At 38.5% G+C, this 18,544-nt stretch overlaps 2 protein-coding genes across 2 annotated transcripts; one reads left to right on the top strand and one right to left on the bottom strand.

The window, feature by feature from the left end:
- Window positions 1-2,024: 2,024 nt before the first annotated feature.
- On the bottom strand, window positions 2,025-4,343 carry si:ch211-161h7.8 (thiosulfate:glutathione sulfurtransferase). Its single transcript, XM_063483981.1, has 4 exons — window positions 4,109-4,343; window positions 3,468-3,590; window positions 3,209-3,371; window positions 2,025-2,264 (listed from the first exon to the last, which is right to left on the bottom strand). Exons 1-4 carry the CDS (start codon window positions 4,287-4,289, stop codon window positions 2,210-2,212), a joined length of 522 nt encoding a protein of 173 aa, XP_063340051.1. The 5' UTR covers window positions 4,290-4,343; the 3' UTR covers window positions 2,025-2,209.
- A 10,702-nt stretch (window positions 4,344-15,045) lies between these two features.
- LOC134634474 (cystatin-B-like) lies at window positions 15,046-16,395 on the top strand. The gene is made up of 3 exons (XM_063483698.1): window positions 15,046-15,205; window positions 15,293-15,394; window positions 16,071-16,395. The coding sequence occupies exons 1-3, from the start codon at window positions 15,137-15,139 to the stop codon at window positions 16,197-16,199; spliced, it is 300 nt and encodes a 99-aa protein (XP_063339768.1). The 5' UTR covers window positions 15,046-15,136; the 3' UTR covers window positions 16,200-16,395.
- The last annotated feature ends 2,149 nt before the right edge of the window (window positions 16,396-18,544 follow it).

Raw genomic sequence — 18,544 nt, 5'->3', positions numbered from 1 at the left:
GCAGCAGGAAGTTAATGGCCTGTCCCGTGTAACTGCAGCCGCTGACAAACAATCGCCTACTGATCATTTTTCACTCTGAACCACCTGTCAGTTTGTGTTTTAACTCATGTAAAAGTGCCTAAATGTCCTTGGTGCCCACTGGAAATCTGACCCATCCTTCTTGTCTGCAGAAGCTTTCTGGCATATATATACATCTTCTGCCGTATAGAGCTCTGGATACTCCTAATATGTGCTATAGCTGGCATGTGTTTGGAACCTGATGAAATTTTATGATGTCCCACATCCACAACACAGTATACATTTTGTCTTTGGATGATGTTGCAGTGCAGACACTTGAAACCATTAATGTCCATTAAATCCAGAACCCTTTGCTCTCTTTATGTTCATCTCCTCCAAATTCATCACTTAGGGTATGCTCTCAATTCCCTCCATACATCCACACAGAAACATCAACTCCTTCACCCATGACACGCCGGCTGTATGGATACTATGCAAATAGCTCTGATCAGAAAGGGACGGGAAGCTGAAAAGTGAAGTGGGATCAGTTTCCGCTTTTGAATGAGAGCTGCACAGACCTTGTCCAGCTCGAGCTCCTGACAGCCGCTCACAGAGCTGTTACTCACAGGATGTATATCATACATACCACTGTGAAGGTCAGTCCTTATAGGGCATGGTACAATAATAAAAAGAACAGTGTTGGAGAGAAAATGGAAATAAACACTTAGAGTTGGCCGGCATTTTGCTGCCATCTGCTGGCATTCAGGCTGAACTGCTGTTATTCCAAACTGAAATAATTGTATAATGAGGTCCAGCTACCCAATTTCACTGTGCAAGAAACTGCACAATGACAATAAAAAACTCTAAGTGTCTCTAAAAGAAAAGCGTCTGGACTTCTTGAAGTTTCGTTGAAGACGTTTCACCTGTCATCTGAGAAACTTCTTCATTTCTAAGAGTAATTGGTGGAGAGGCCCAGATTTTAAGCGGCATGGGAGTGTCCCCAAGAGGGCCATGGACCCTTATCACACAAGCCTAGGTGTGAAGACGGGTGTGAGTCACAATCAGCCAAGATTTCGTTTGAACTGATTGTGAAACCTAGCCCCACCCTTCATGTCATTTACTGAGGTCAAATGGCCCAGGATGTGCGTGGGGGTTAAGGCGTCTGGGAAGGGATCTTATTACACCAACTCTACCAAATGTTGCAACAGGAAATGACGGTTAATCAGACCAGGAAATGTTTTCTCAATGTTTTATTACGCAAATGTCCTTAGCTCAGAGGAGTTACACCCAGTTCAGTCTTCAGCTGCTGCTGTAGAGATTTACGGTAAAATTCCAGTAGATAGAACCAAAAGAGTTTAGTGTGTTAGGCGAACAATGCTACTGGGATGTAGACAGAGCAACTGGCTCATAATTTAACAGTTAGACGCAAAATATGCATTTCCTTCACTGGATAAGGAAAAAAAAATCTGTATTAAGAAAAAAATCTATTCTCATACTTAATGTGCTGCACTTTAAGTCCCATTTTACCTTATGGAGTGTACAAGTGAGCCAAAAATATAATTTAGAAAACAAATGTGAGAAGACTGCAAAAGGAAAAAACAAAACCTATAATAATAATAGTGGAATTGTGCCTAAAAAAAGCGCTATATAAATGCAATCCATTATTATAAGCTCAAAGTGCTGGCAAAACAGCCACATGCTCATTAAAATAACGTTTCGGGCCAATGGAAGTAAATTTTTCTCACCACTTATTTAAATGAACATTTTAATGAGCTTGTCTCCTGTATTTTTACTTCTGTGCTTTCCTTTTTTTCCTTTTGTTTAGCGTTTTCATGGAAACATCAACGTGGTAAAAAGAAAAAACAAAAACAAAACAACCAAAAACTTGAATATAAAATGGACAGGTGGGTTGTTTTTTTATACTAATTAGATATTTATGATGACAAAGAAAAAAAAAAAGATTTTAACACAAATGTTTAATTTTTTATAGGTTTTATTTAAAGAACCTTCACATTCATCAGCTGCCAATTCATGTCATATCTTAAAGCAGGATAAAAAGGACACTTGTAATATTTTTAGTAAAGTTACAGCAAAACTGTTAAAAACTTGTTTTGACAGTACTCTTGAACAAAATAAGAAATATATCCCAGTCACAGTGCATTAAATAAAAGGAACAGTACTTTGAAGAACTTCAGTGCAGATTTCACCTGATTCACTTTCGTTCTCGCTCGACCCACTCTGAGTAGCCTTCTTTAAAATGTCTCGCCCTGAGGGGGGGGGGAAGCACAGATAGAGGAGCTTAATCTCTTAATACTGTTGTTTGCTTTATATTAAAAGGTCGCCCACAGTTCAGCAAGTCAAAGTATCACCTGAGGACACTTCTCCAGCTGCAGCAGGAATGCACCATTTATATCTCTTGGATCAACATTTATGCAACGCAAAACAAGACTCAGAGTCTATGCAGATAGCTGAGTTTGATGTCAGCTATCTGCATTTGTTAAGAGGTTCATTTTGGTCAAAGCATGACTTCCTGGGAGATATCTAAATGTAGCAGACGTGCTGTAAAAATAACTAATTATCTCGATTGATTGATGTCTGAGGTTTTTTGTTTTTATATGCACATACATTTTTTCCCTTATAGGCCAAATGAGACTTCATGTAGATTTGTCAGTAGAAAAATATATCTGAATGGGAATTGCACATTCACAAGACTAAGTAAATAATTTTCTTTCAACCCGCCTATCAAAGCCAGTGAGACTGCATGCAGTATAAAACCTGCCATCCAGTCTAATCGCCTCACAGTGTATCTGATCTTCACTCGGCATAACCTGATCTGCAGGATGCTCGTCTGTGACCTAACTGCCCATTTTGTTGCTGATCCTTGTCCAGTTTGCCAACTTAACTTGTAAATGGCCACATTTCTCCACCATTGCCCTGTAGCATTAGCCTATACCCTTAGAACTGGTTCTGGAGAAAGAGAAAACACTTCACAGCATAATCTACAGAGCTAACAACACAGGTTTTTGGCCATGCCCCAATGCTTTCAGACTTTGTAAATCTCTCAGTGACGCCATGCAGTATTAGACATCACCTCTCCATAAATTTACCCTGGAAACACGCACACCGCGTTCCCACAGTCATTTTCCACTGGTAGTGTGCTTAATCTCCAGGTTTGTTTTGCATAGAAACTAGCACATGTATTACTACTTACTTGCTAAATCCCAGCTGATGAGCGATGCTCAGTGCTCTGGTGCTCCTGGTGCCACTTCTGCAGTGAAACACAATGTTGTCATCAGCTTTCGTGGGAGCCTTCACTTCAAACCTTTGCTCAAAGAGCTCAGGGGACAGCTGCAGAGACTCCTCCAGGTTGTCCACTGACGTGCATACCAACAAAGAACACACATGTTAACTACAAATGCAGGAATACAGGAAAACAGACAAGTCCCTACAAGTTTCAGAATCCTGCTTACGTGGGACGTTGACGGCCTGGGGAATTTGTCCAGTCTGGTACTCATCAGGATTTCTCACATCAAAGAGCTGAATGTTATGGCTTGCCAGCATGGTCTTCAGCTCTGAGTAGGTCACCACTGAACCTGAAAAGCAACAAAGAAAGGAAACAGGAAGAGAGAGTTTTAATTTTGTTGCTTATAGTGCTTATATTCGTTCAAAATTATGTGAAACCACCATTTCCTGATTTAATTAGAGTACGTGTTATCTGAACCCCTGCTGATGGTAAACACTGTGGCTGCCTGGTGTGGGGGTGAAATCAAAGTACCGCCTGCCACAGCTAAGCTACAGTATTATCCTCTCTTTGAAATATTGAGAGAAACTGCTTGTGTACAACACCTGCAGTCCATTCACCTGTGAAAATGCTGAGTATAGGTAGCCATAAACACAGACTGTGACACACACAGTCAGGGTATTTCTCAAGCAGCTGACGATTTAAAACAGCATTCCAGCAGTTTAACACAAAATATCATGAGATCAAACTATTAATATCAGTTACTAAGAAAGATATCTGTAGGCTCAAAGTGACATGCTGGCCTAGTATTACAAGATTATTATTTTATTCCTGTAAGAGGATTTCGACAGGACACAACGACGGTTTTACCATTGTCTGATGCTTCTTCGCATTTCGGATTCGATGTTGAAAAAGTCGGACATATCGACCCAAAGGTCGAGTAACACCTCCGGTTCACCTCCGTAACACCTTGGCAGAAACTCCGGGACAGCACGAAGGACAGCATTACGCACACTACTGGACTGCGCGAACTGACACGACCTAAATACATACTGCTACTTTATTGTTATCACCAAATGACCATACATTCACTCAGCCGGTTGAATCTTCTTCTCCTTCTTTTTTGGGAGGGGGTGCTCCTTAAATAATGGTGCGTTTGGCGCCGATCTCAGGATGTAGCAGTTATAGCACCGACCGCTGGTAAAAGGGCTTTCAATCTCTCCCGATAGAGGGCAGTGAAATCAAGCAGGTTTGTTCCCATTTTCTGTAGTCCCTTTACTTTAACGGTTTAATACATTTCTACAGTAATCTGGAGAAACGCATATCAGTGCGACAATAAACTAACTGACTGTTGGAACACACCTGACATGTCTACTTTAAACACTTGACAAGTTCAAACACTTCTGCTGTCATTGGATGCCCTGCTTCCGTCTCAGAGCTGCGCTTGCGCATATAGAAGCATATGGACGTGCTGTGTTGAAACACACAAATCTGTGGTATAAACGAATGAATTAAATAAGAAAGAAGAAAGAAGAAGAAAGACCCACATAATAATATGTTATACACAATCAGTCAATGATAACTTCAGTGTAATAATTGTCAGTTTTCTTTTTGCTAACTAGCTCCATACAACTTTACAAACAGTTAAACTCAGTTAAAGACATTGATGCCTGCTCTCTGGTAAAGGAAAGAAATGCGTAAGATTTGGACAACAGCTAAGAAAGGGTTTAAAAAAATCAATGTTTTCAGGTGATATTCTACCCTGAATAAAAAGATTTTTTTTTTCATTTCAGCATCTCTCATTTGTCCCAACCTTTCAGCCATTTACAGTATTATAATAACACCGTTATTATTATTATTATTATTATTATTATTATTATTATTATTATTATTATTATTATTATTATTATTATAGCACCACGTCTCTTATAGAGTGACTTTTCAATCTTTTCAAAGGAATAGTTAAAACATCTGCTGGACGGTACTCAGGATGTTTTATGAGTCTGTGGTGTCCAGTCGAATCCTCTATGTTATTGGTGTGCTGCAGCAGCAGACTGAGGGTAGTGCATAACAGCACTGCTCAATAATCCGATTCATGTGGCCAGCAACTTCGTTGATGTGGAGCTTGACTTTCTGACGGATGTTTCAGAAAGGAGGATGCTGTCCAGGTTACGGTCAATACTAGAGAAATCCTTCACACAGGATGCAGGAGCATGTTCAGCAAAAGACTCATTAAACAAAAATAGATGTGAAAAACTGAGCAGTAGTGTCTCTTTGTAGCCATGATGACAGTTACTCACCATCAGTTTATAATTAGCTCATCTGTAATAACACCAACAGTGAGAGTTCAGCAGGAATGTGAGCCTCAAGCATTCAGTGCTTTGTAAGAAAGTTACACTTTCCTGCAGAGACACTGCAGTGGGGGTTGAAGAAACAGCTCTCACATATTATGATGCTGTTTAATTAACAAGACTTTGCTATTAACACAACACCTGCACATCCTGTTGTTGTTTATCTTGCTAATCAAGTAAGCCTGGGAACAATTACCCCCCAGTGTGCTTAACGGTTGGTCTATGACAGCTTTGTTTTACTTCCTTACACCTTAGTCTTTCAACTTGTGAGCTCGCTGTTATCTTTCAGATGCTTCTCTTCTGTTGATGTGTAACACTTACATGTAAAGCACACCCACCCTCTGATTTTTGCCTCCTCCCTTACTTTATCAGTGATTCCTGGTGGTCCCACTCTCTCGCTCAGTAACAACACACCAACCCAGTAAACTCTTGGAAAAAAATGAATTTTTGTGATTTGTAAAATTATTTGATTGGTTAATTTGTGATTTTTTTTAACATTACAAAGCTTTCCACTTACTTTTGATTTAAGACTATTTTTAGCTGTTCAGTGAACTCGGTCAGTGTTTGTTTGGGATAACATGATTCTTCAAGACTTTACCTAGAGATGTGCCAGTGCTGTGCTGTGGTTGAAATCCTGATGGAAAAAGCATGAAAACAAGTCAGCTGTTAAGTCAGGCCCGGAAAACCTGACAGAAGGGCAAGCGCTGACAATTTCCAGATTGTCTGATGTATGCGGCCACACTCACTTTACTGCAGGGCTTAAGAGGATAGACATGTAGTGACTCCTGGGACGTGAAGGGTTTGATCATGTATTTTTGGCATGCCATAATTCATTGGTCTGTGCATGGAGAACCTTTTCCCTTTATTATGTGCAAGTGTCATTACTTGTATCATCCACCATCCATATGTGATGGCTCTGGCTCAAAGGGAAGGACAAAATATGGAGACCACACATGATTTGCATGAAAAGTAAAAATTGTTACCCCCCCCCAAAAAAAAGTTAATAATGCGATCAGTTAATCAGTAATGTGTGTAGTGTGTGGATGTGTGTTATAAAGCAAACAAAGTTCAAATAAACTCAAATTACCTGAAAGAGAAATAAAGAAAAGTTGCAAACACTACTCTAAATAATTTTACTCTAATACCAGTAACCATCAAAACCTGGAACTGGATACAGAGGAGTGAGGGTCATTACACATGTTTATTCAGAATAAAACAGTTTTTTGTGTGTTTCAGTTCTAGGGGATGTCAACATAACTGCACAGCTACACAGTAAAAGTCAGCGCATGTCAGGAAATACAGTCATTTAAGTTATTTTTTAAGGAAATAACTCAAATAACTGCACCGGCATACAGAAGCCCATTTTAGTAACAATCACTACTGTGTTGTGATGTCAGAGTAATGTCACTAAAGCTGTTTTAAAAAAGCTTCTTGAAAAGCATCCCAGTGTTTTAAAATGTCACAGGGACAGCAAGTTTCAAGTTTCAAGTTTTATTGTCATGTGCAGATAAACAGTGTAGCCACATTTATCCATAATGAAATTCTTTGGCTTGTGCTCCTCAGCTTTACATGAGCATATAGAGACTGTGCAGTTATATTGAGACGAAAATAACAGAAAATAGCAGTGGTAGTAATAAAGTAATAATAATATTAATAACAACAATAAAAAGGAGAGGAAAAAAGTATTAAATATTAGAGAATTTAGTTGGTATTTACATTTAAGACAAGTTGGTATTTACAAGTTTGTGCAAGAGTATGTGGAGCACTAACAGCGATCATATTTCCCTTGTATTGGCTTGTCATTGGTGTAATTCCCAATGTGATTATGTACCATTACTGTGCCATTAACCTTTGTCTTCCTGTCTTTTTGCGCTCTGATTCTTTTTCCTTATTTTTTCTTTCCCTTCACCCCCAACCAATCACCCTGTGTCTGCCGGAGGCTTCTTCTTGTTAAAAGGGACTTTTTCCTTCCCATTGTTGCCCTTGCTCAAAGGGGATCAGTTGATTGTTGGGGGTTTCTCTCTTATATTGTACGGTCTTTGGTCTTTACCTGACAACATAAGACAGCTGTTTTTATCAATTAGGGCTATTTATATTGAATTGAATTTTATGGATTTTCTTTAGTTGAACTGAATTGATCTTTTATTAGTTTTTAACTTAATAATTTTATCCTGTTCAATAAATAAACAATAACTCAAAAGAATATTCTTGCAGTGTATGGTTTATTCTTTATTTCTGTAAGTCCTATGCTCACATAAATTTGGACTTTTTAAAAACTTTATGCTTCACTGCGCCTGGCAAAATTTTTATATTTTGTTAAACATTGTTGACTTTATTGATCTATGCTGGAAAATAAACCTATTGCCTCTACATCAGGACATACTTTTTTTTTTTTTAAACAAAAAGCAAGCAACAGCTGTGTAACAAAGTAATGACTTCCTGTACAAAGATGTAGTTTTCATACTTCATGCTAGTACTTCAGTGGGTCTAAGTCATCACAAATAGTCAGGAGAATTGAAAAATGCATCCCAAAGATGAAGTGGAGACAAGTGGCAACATTACTTTTTTAAAATTGTCACAATATGTGACAAATACGGATACTTTGCTACAGAATACATAACACAATAGCCCACTCAACTGTTCAGATGATATTCAGAATGGTGTGAATAATACACTAAATGTAGGCTGAGTTTTTCAAATGATTACACAGCGCCCCCAGGTGGCGGAATGTTATAGTATTACACAATTCCTGTGACTAGGAAAATTAATATGACAGGGTTTGTTTATCTGTCTTCCTCACTGCTCGTCACAGTATCACTTTCTCTCAACATCTCCATCCTCCAATTACTCCAGCAGACACCTACAAAGCCCTCACCTAGAGATCATGTTTAGTTCCAACAACTTAAATACTGTTAGTGTAATTACTTTTAAACAATCTGTAACTGCTGAAAGTTTGTGTTTATTGCCACACCAGGAAAAGATTTTCTTGCTGCTGCATGTGAGATAGTCTGAGAAGGAGGGTTTCCAAGTTTTTTAAAGAGGGTAGGACAGGAAGACAAGAACAAGCCAAGAGGGCCCACAGAAAATCTGCTCATCTTCTGCCCTGTGTTTTACAGATTTATTACACAAAAGGTGGGAGTGCACAAGCCTTTAAACATGAAACAACTATTTTGCAAAGTGGAAAACATATATATTTTTTAAAAAAACAAAACTTTTTAGTCAAGCACAAATTGTATTCCAATGTAGCTTAATGATGCACAAGTATATTCAAAGCATCTATATAGAGCTGACCTTTTCAAAATAATATAAAACGTATTCATGTTTTCATTGCAGCTGCTGCTGATTTTAATTATTTTTATACTGATCGGTTGCATGATCTATAATAACGCAATTTATGTACAAAATAATCATTCTGTAAAATCAATATTATGGAGTAAAAAATATGATATTTGCATTCAAAAATATAGCAGTATAGAAGCAGAAAGTCTCAAAGCATACAAATATTTATATTATGTACATGTACGTTAAAGTATGTACGTTAAAGTAAGAGTGTATCAAGTTACACTCCTGGTCCTATTCATGCGATCATCTAAAACTACTGATTGTGTGTGTGTGTATTGGGCGCGGGGGCACCCCATACCCCCTATGGACACACCACTGAGTCCAATGTGATTGTAGTCTACTGTAGACAAGATAAACCTGGGAAGAGTCTGTTAAACTGCTTTTTAACATGTTTGTAAGATATGTATGTGTCTTGGTAATCTCAAATTACCCTTAGAATTTTTTGTTGGTTTACAGGGTGACATCTGCCAATGATACATTGATTTTCTACATTCTTATCATTTAACTAAAAAAATATATATAAAAAACTTATCCTTTTTTCTTCTAAACACTTTAAAAACATTAAGGCAATAAACAAAAAGATACTTCTTTGACCAATATCTGCATTTTCTCAGGATTGCACAGTTACAAAATTTAACACAGTAAGCATGTAACACATGTGTTTGAACTATAGCATAACAGCACAGGAAAACACATTGCTCGAACTCAAGCAAGATAAGGTGCAACAGTGAATTTATGATATTAAAATTACTAAAATGTCTCATCGAAAAGTGACTGCTTCACACATTTCTACTCTGCATTAAAGCAAAGCTGAGGAACATGTAAGAATCTGGACCAAAAGGTCCTTTGGCTGGATGAGCTGCATGTCTCAGAGTCTAGGGCAGTATGGTAGGAGTGAAACACCCGCTGGCCCTCGTACCTCGTTTCATGTGTTTTTTTTTTAGTTTGTGTAGGGTTTTTTTTATGAGCGAGAAAACAAATGTGCTCCAATTATAAGTTTTCACAATTGATTATCAAAACGGTTAGAATTTCAAATTTGTTTTCCGTGGCGCCATGGGCTTCCTCTCTCTGGCTCAGAGGCAAAAGGCTACTGCGCCCAGGCAGTAAACACTTTTTAATATGTGTGATAAACTGGAAACCAAGGCGATTGGTCAAAACAGTTTAGAGTGGTTTTAGGTCTGATGTCAGCTCACGTGTCTTCTTCTGCAACTTTCTGGGCATCTCCTTATTTAGAGACTCCACTTCATCCATCACCAGACCTGCATAAAGAGATAGGCAGAAACAGAGCTCCCCAAACCCCAGAAATTTACGACTAGTGATGCCTTCACCAGTGAGACAGACCCTTCCCCTCAAATTCCATAGAGAAGGGTGAGCAATAAATTATAACACACAAATATGTTATGCTAATTATAATACATTAGCCTTATAGATAAAAATAAATCCCAACATTTGCTTCTCTCTTCTGGACCTGCTTATCTTTGTGTTTTAGTTAGAGCTTTCAATAAAGACGTTTTGAATTTTATTTGGTGCTTTTAAAATCATCCGTTTGGGTCCATCTCTGCCAGTCACACAGATAATGTGACATCTACAGTAAATGCAGTTTGGATACTCGTAATTACTACAGAGACTTTACAGTGACACTCAGAGTGAAATGAAGACCAATAATTGCTTTTCACCGGGGAAATATTAGATCTGTAAAATATCAAAATTATGCATTAGTCTTAAAGCCATTTCATTTTCACTCAAGAGAGGGAAAACAGTCAGCACATTTCTTTCTGATCTCTGAATATAAACAGACATCCAATCTAATGATGAAGCATGAAAGAAATAAAGTGATTCTATACATGTTTGTGTTACACAACTAATATACATGTCACTTTAGACACAGAAATTACGGGCAAATATATATTTAAAAATATATTTTCTTTAATTAGTAAAACTTCATATGACATACCAGTAATATTCAAGGCAGCTCATCAAAATGTCAACAAATAAATGAAAGGGAGTTCAATGAAAATGAAGTATTTTGAATTAAACTCACCAAATACTGAAATCCTTTGTAGATCAGTCAAAGCAAACCAGTCTTCAAAAGCTTTGAGAAACATCCACAGACATACATATCATTGCAAGATGTTAATTATGTATCTGTCCTTATGGCATTATTTATAATTAAAGATTTTTCTTAAAATTTTCTTTAACTGTCAGTGTCAATGAAATACATAATTAATACTCACAATACAGCACCTAAATCAGAGTAAAACCCACTCAGAACTTCTCATGTTAGGACCAACTACAATATCTATATAGCAACAAAATGAAATTTTCTTTGCATTAGAAACATTAGAAAAACCAAGTCAAACCAAATACACAAATATAAAACTGACTCTAAGCTGTCACTAGCAGGACTTTTATGGTCATCAACTCATTTTTGTGTTGAAACTAGGGCTGTCCACATTAACGCGGATTAATCTGTCATCACGATTAACGCTATTAACATTTTTAACGCATTTAACCCATCTGGAGCACAGAATAAACAAACTTTGGACAAACTGCGTTGAGACATTTCAGGGATTTTGAGTCATTCTGCATTCCAGATGGGTTAATTGCGTTAAAAATGTTAATCACAATAATCGTGATGACAGATTTATCCACGTTAACGTTAACAGCCCTAGTTGAAACATTATTACTGGTCAACCACTGGCACTGTATAACTGTCATGGGCATCTGTGTTTGGAGTGTTCAACAATCTCACTGTGGTCTTTTCAGTGGATCCTCAGATGTGAGATGAGTCCACTGAAACCTGCTGCACAAGTTTCTGCTCTGCTTTAACACAAAGATGAGGAACATGTAAGAATCTGGGCCAAAAGGTCCTTTAGCTGGATGAGCTGCATGTCTCAGAGTCTAGGGAAGTCAGTATTGTAGGAGTGACACACCCGCAGGACTCCATCTACCGAAGAGAAGTTCAGTAGTTTCCAAAATGCGTATCCATAAACTGAAGCTTTGCATGCAGTTTGTCTCACAAAATGAAAGGATGGTCAGGTCATTACTATCCTAGATTAGCTGGAAGCTCAAAGCATTAACTTTTTTTATTTGATTTAATATAAACAAACAGGATAAACAACATTGGGATAACTGTTACACAATAGCTTGGGTCTGTGTAGACTGAATGCAGAAACTACATCATCTTGTCCACAATTCTATTCTTTGTATTATCTGAGGTTACATGCTGGTAATGTTAATGCTGACACAGCTTCCAGAGGAAACATATACTTCCAACAGAGCAGCCACACTAATGGTAATAAAAAAATAATTTATAGAAGAAGAAAAATAAAAACAAAATCCACAGAGAAGTAAACATCCAAAAGTTTCCCTTATGTCGTGGCAGCAGACATGTTTCAACAAGCCAGTTTTATCCCCATGTTACATTAGCTTGTGTAATTGCACCACCACTTACTACAGACATTGGTGAAAGTTTGTAATGGGCTGTTAATGTAGGTTCAAAAATATGCATATGTCTTTCATGTTGCTCAACAACCAGCCCACAAACCAGTAAAAAAAATGTTACCTCATTAAAAGTCCACACATACACTATCAGTCAAAAGTTTGACAAACCTTCTCATACAATGTTTTTTTTAAAATACTTTCTACATTGTAGATACATACTGACATGCATACTCTCTGTTTGCTGCACTGCAAACCCTTGACCTTCTCTCAATGACGTTTATGATGTAATCACACACTCCCCCACTTCTTGGTCTTTCCTCAGGCAGCAATAGAGGTTATCAGCAGGGGCGTTGTCTCTACCAGGGATGTAATGAACCTTAAACTGGTATGGCTGCAAAGCAAGATACTATCTGATGATTCTCTCACCACTGTCCTTCATTCTCTGTAGCCACTGCAGGGTTTTGGGTCAGGGTTTTCTGGTCAGTTTGAAGGTTGAATTCTCTTCCCTGCAAATAATATTTGAATGAGTCAAGTGCCCATTTCATAGCCAAGGCTTCCTTCTTCACCGTTGCGTAGTGGCTCTCCCTTGGTAGCAGCTTACGGCTGATGTAGGCAACAGGATGTCTTCCTCAAAGTAGCCGCCCTTTGCTTTGTTGACAGCGCTGCAAACCCTTGCCCTTCTCTCAATGAGCTTCATGATTTAGTCACCTGAAATGGTTTTCATTTCACAGGTGTGCCTTGTCAGGGTTCATTTGTGGAATTTCTTGCCTTCTAAATGGGGTTGAGACCATCAGTTGTGTTGTGCAGAAGTCAGGTTGGTACACAGCTGACAGCTGTCAGAATTCATATTATGGCAGGACCTAATCAGCTAAGGAAAGAGAAACCACAGTCCATTATTATTTTGAGAACTACAGCTCAGCCGGTCTGGAAAACTTAAAAAAACTTGCATGTGTCGCCAAGTGCAGTCGCAAAAACCATCAAGCTCTACAACAAAACTGGCTGACATGAGGACAGCCCCACCTCTGCTGCTGAAGACAAATTCTGAAAAAATGCTAGATAAATAATGAAGATAAATTCATCTGAGTCACCAGCCTCAGAAATCCCAAGTTAACAACACCTCAGATCAGAGCTCAGATAAATGCCACACAAAGTTCCTGTAGCAGACACATCTTGACATCAACTGTTCAGAGAAGACGGCACGAATCAGGCCTTTATGGTCTGATAGCTGCTGGGAGACCACTACTAAGGAAAAACAATAAGCAGAAGAGATTTGATTGGGCCAAGAAACACAAGGAAATTAGACCAGTGGAAATCTGTGCTTTGCATGGCTACTACAGCATCCTGCAGCAACATGCCATCCCATCCAGTTTGTGTTTAGTTGGGCCATCATTTATTTTTCAGCAGGACAATGACCCCCAAAACACCTCCAGGATGTGTAGGGGCTATTTGACCAAGAAGGAGAGTGATGAGGTGCTGGGCCAGATGGCCTGGCTTGCACAGTCACCTGACCTAGAGTTGAGTTGCACCCTGTCCAGAAATCCACTGCTGCACCTTTTACTCCTTGGACTGCTTCAGTTCAAATACCAGGCAAAGCTTCTCCAGCAGACATGTTTCTGAAGAGTCCTGACTACTTCCTGATGTTAGTGCTGGCAATGCTGTCTGACTTGCTGGCCATGGTAACCACATCACATGCAGAGGCGTGGATTGTTAGCACCACAGCTATTAGCTTTCCGAATAATCCTGTTCTTTCAGGCTCTTCCTGTCTTTTCTACATACAAGACACCCAAACTACAAGAGACACATAACTACTAAAAACCCAGACATGTCATATGTATCTGTGAGGTTGTTTGGTCTATGTGTGCACTAGTTTGGTTTTTCTGTGTTATTTGTCGCTCCTTGATTATGTCTGTCTATGTAGTGCCCTTATTGCAGCCTTCCAAGTCATTTTCAGCTGTCTGTCAGTGTTTTTTTTTTCCTTTAGCTTGTGTCACTTTGTGGCTGGTTTTTCATCTCTGTGTTTTACTTTTTTTGCTGCCGTTTGCAGTCATTCAAGTCTCCTTTTTGGTTTTTATTTTTGCATCTAACATTTCCAGGTTTAAATATTAACTTTAAACAAATAATAATTAGGTAGAAGAAGATTTCCCCTGGTTAAGAAACCAATGAGCTGGGTAAAATCTAATTCTAATTCAGCCTTAAACAACAAATAATAGCAACAAAATAATTTCTGCACCACAGAGAGCAGTACCCACTCAGTACTTTTGGGAACTGTGGTTTGCTGAGGTTCAGGTGTCAGACGTAGGATAACCGGAAAGGAAGAGCTGAAAGCAGTTTTTAGGCCGTGATTCATGTGTGATCCTCTCCAAACATCACAGATCACACCCTGTATTTTCACTTCCCGGCAGACTCGACAGTCAGCTGTCATACGCTCGCACTAACCAACACATGCAGTAAAAGGCGGACGGACTAAAAATACGTGTACAAACATTTAGAAGATTTATCCTATAAACACAAGATCAATGCATAAAATTGTGAAAAGCTACTCATTATTTTCTTGTCTTAGCATGTCTGTTTATGTGAGCTTTTTTTCTTTGTTTTTTTACACGAGCGTTTGCAAATACCACCCCCTTCTCCCCCTATGCCGATGGTACGGTCCAAAATGCGGCGTCATATGACTCGCTGACTCACCGAACGACCTATAAAACAGGCTCTACGTGCGTTTATTCACTATTTGGTCGTTTTTCACTACCAAAAACTTGTCAAGATGCCGATGTGCGGAGGGCTGACCGATGTGAAGCAGGCTGATGAAGAAGTTCAGAAGATCTGTGATGCAGTGAGTAGAAAAGAGAGATTTTACACTTAAAACTTTGTGCACACGGGGCCTGTGCTTCATGTTGATGATGCTGTCATTGTTATTCAGATGAAGCCTCACGCAGAGCAGAAAACCGGGAGAAACTTCGAGGTTTTCACTGCAAAGAACTACAAAACGCAGCTGGTAGCTGGGACCAACTACTTCATTAAGGTAATGTTTGTAATGCAAGCAGTGAGCTCAGTGGAAACACTGCAAAGCTCCGAGGTCTTGCATATAATAAAATATCATCAATAAGAGTATTAACTGTAGATAATCTGATCCATCAAGTGAAAACTAATGCGATTATCAGTGATTTTCTTTCTTTCTTTACCATCTCTAGGCTTATGTAGTTATGTGGTCATATATATATAGATGTTCATGCAAACCTTAAACTGTTGATTTTCTAGTCTTAAGTGTCATTCATCACGGCTGATGCTTTTAATCTAAGTTTCCAGCCAAGTTTTGGTTAAATGTATTTAAATTTTGAGAAAAATATGCAAAGGAAGATGAAAGTACATGTGTGCTTCACACTCCCGGTGTTAATGGGCAAAACAAGCCATTGCAGTGCTTCCAGTACTTGTGTATGATGGCTTGGAAAACATTTGCACAACACTCCCCCAGGGCTTCAGTAAAGTCTCACAAGCAGAGATTTACTTTATTTTCTTAGTCTAAAATGACTCATCCGTGTTTTTGATCACTTGAGCCATAATCCACTCTGTTATGAAGACATGAATGCCTCCTTTTCCTCATGTTAGCATGTTGTGTGGTCAGTGTGGCTTATATTATCACGAGTACTTCTTTGTGCACATTAAGTACCTCTTCTAACTTTCCTTGTACTTCCTTGCAGGTCCATGTGGGCGGAGACGAATGCGTTCACCTCCGTGTTTACAAGAAACTCCCGTGTAATGGAGGAGAGCTCGAGCTGTCCAGTGTGCAGCACCCCAAGAGTCACGATGACAGTATTGAGTACTTCTAATGGGAGAACGAACCAGCCAAAGCATCAGTGCCTTCAGGCTGTAGTCTTCTAGTAATCTATTAATAACCTGCCTCTTGACAAACATGTGCAGTTTCCTTTGCTTATATGTAACAATATACTGTAGATGGTAGATGTAAGACAAAGTGGAACAGTTTTATACAAGTTGCATAAATAAATGAAGCAGATTTTTCTTCTATTGTGGTGTCTGATTTGTGAAATGCCTGCAGCCCCAGGAGTGGACTGTATTATCTGAAAGCAAACTCATTTCTCTTTCCTAACATAAGACACAATTGCAGTATCTTTAGTAAATGTGGAAGCTGTAGACATGTCTTCAGGCTCCAAAGTGATTGATGGATTTTAGCACACAATGTTTGTGTTCAGACCCGCAAAAACATTTTTGACATTTTTGTAGCAATAATCATGTCAGACTGAACTCTGAACACAATTTATTTATTTTTTTTAAATGACATCTTTTGGAGAGTTATCTTTCATCTAGCTTGCCCTCCTTTTTGAATGCTTACTTGAAAGAGACATAATACACAGTTCAATCTGATATGAGGCAGGGGTCTCTTATTGATTTAAATCAACTTTTTCTACTTTTGTTCTTTTAAACAAATCAATAGAAAGTTGCTCAATTTTCTCCAGCGCTGAAACATGTCTGTCCTGATGGGAGTGATTCCTGTGCAATAGTCTAAACATCTAGAAGGCTCAAGGGTCACTGAATGGTTTAAGTTCATAAATACTGTCAGTCATTTGTTATACATTAAGTGGATCTTGACAGTGCTTTCCAAAAACCTTGTTAAAACCCCAAATTATGAGAAATTATCTTCTAAGACTGGTGTTTCAACCTCCAATGGAGCTCTGTAGGTTTGAGGATTCATGATCAAGGTGAAGAGAAACTGTGCTGGCAACGTGTGGTAGCCAACATCGTACATTTGAAATGTAAGACGACCCATGCTGCCATGACATAGGTAAAGAAAGACTTTCGCTTTAAGATTTCCAGTTATTCAAGTTTTCAGTGGTCCAAAGTTCACAAATGAACTGTACATAACACACAACAGTATACAGGGAAAATATGATTTAAGCAATCTTTAGAATCATGTGAAATAGTCCAAATAATATAAGTCACATGCTGTATTTAAACATGTCGAGACTGTCGGGCAAACCACAAACCACACTTCCCAACTCTGACTTGGAAAAAAAAAGGGTGGTCAGTGGGTTGTCAGCAGTATTTTGTTGGCAGACTTTGGGATTAGTCAGCCTATGATTGTTTTTATCTTGTGACTGACATTCCTCTTTGTTAATCACATGCAATGTGATCCCATTGATGACTCAAGTTGCAGATATTTCACCATAGTCTATGCAGTCTGTGTCTATAAACATATTGTAAATATGCATCAGATTTAAATGACAGGCTTTAGATTGATTTTCTTGTGGAAAACATTAAAATCACACCGTTCCTCTACTAGAAAATACAAAAGAAGGTTTGCACATGCTTTGTGGCACTGTTTGCCAAATTGGTTGGATTTCTTGCAAGAAATCAGAGGGCTGTTGGCAAAAAAGTGTAGCGGGTGTTTAATTACAAAGCTCTAGGTGCAGATGGATTTTACATTAAAAATCACTGATTATTCACGCTTTATACATTTACATTAAGTCATGAACAGTCAGCAAGATTTCTTATTAAAAGAAGCAGAAATATGACAAAAGAAGCGGCACTGCAATAAAATAATCACAGCAGCATGTCACAGTACTGGATCTCACTGAAAAGTTGTACATATCAGAGTGTATTTTTTATTGTGTATTTATTGAAAACAGACTCATTGTGATTTCAAGAATAAAGTTAATTCAGTTCTCTTGTTCATAACAACATATATTTTTGTTGTGAACTATTTGCAAAGAGTCAAGGTGTCTGAAAAAACTACAGTGAAGACACGTATCACAGCAAATGGATGTTCCCCCAAATGCTAGGTAAAAGCTACACAAAATAATACATAATACACAAGTTAAAGAGACAAAGAAACAGCAAAGTGCAAAGAGAGCCTCCACTGATCCTGATCCTGAGACCGGGTCCGTCTCTGTCCTCAGATTCCAAACATTCTAAAAAAGAGAAAAAACGTCTTCTGGGCTTAATGTTCTTTGAGAAATGTCCAAAATATTCTTTGAAACATGTGAGCACCGCTGTTGAGTCTCTGTTTCACAACCAGAAGTTACATTACTCAGAGTTGAAATGTGACAAGTAGAAACTGTTGCTCTTTAACCCCACGACCCAGCTGACATAGGCAGAACCTGGATTCACTGCGAAACATAACATCTCTCAGCATGTGTTACTAACATCATTGCAGATT

The sequence above is a fragment of the Pelmatolapia mariae genome, linkage group LG9 (genome assembly GCF_036321145.2).
Source record: "Pelmatolapia mariae isolate MD_Pm_ZW linkage group LG9, Pm_UMD_F_2, whole genome shotgun sequence".
NCBI classification, from domain to species: domain Eukaryota; kingdom Metazoa; phylum Chordata; class Actinopteri; order Cichliformes; family Cichlidae; genus Pelmatolapia; species Pelmatolapia mariae.
The sequence above is the reverse complement of the archived record's forward strand: the minus strand, read 5'-3'. Positions and strand labels throughout refer to the sequence as shown.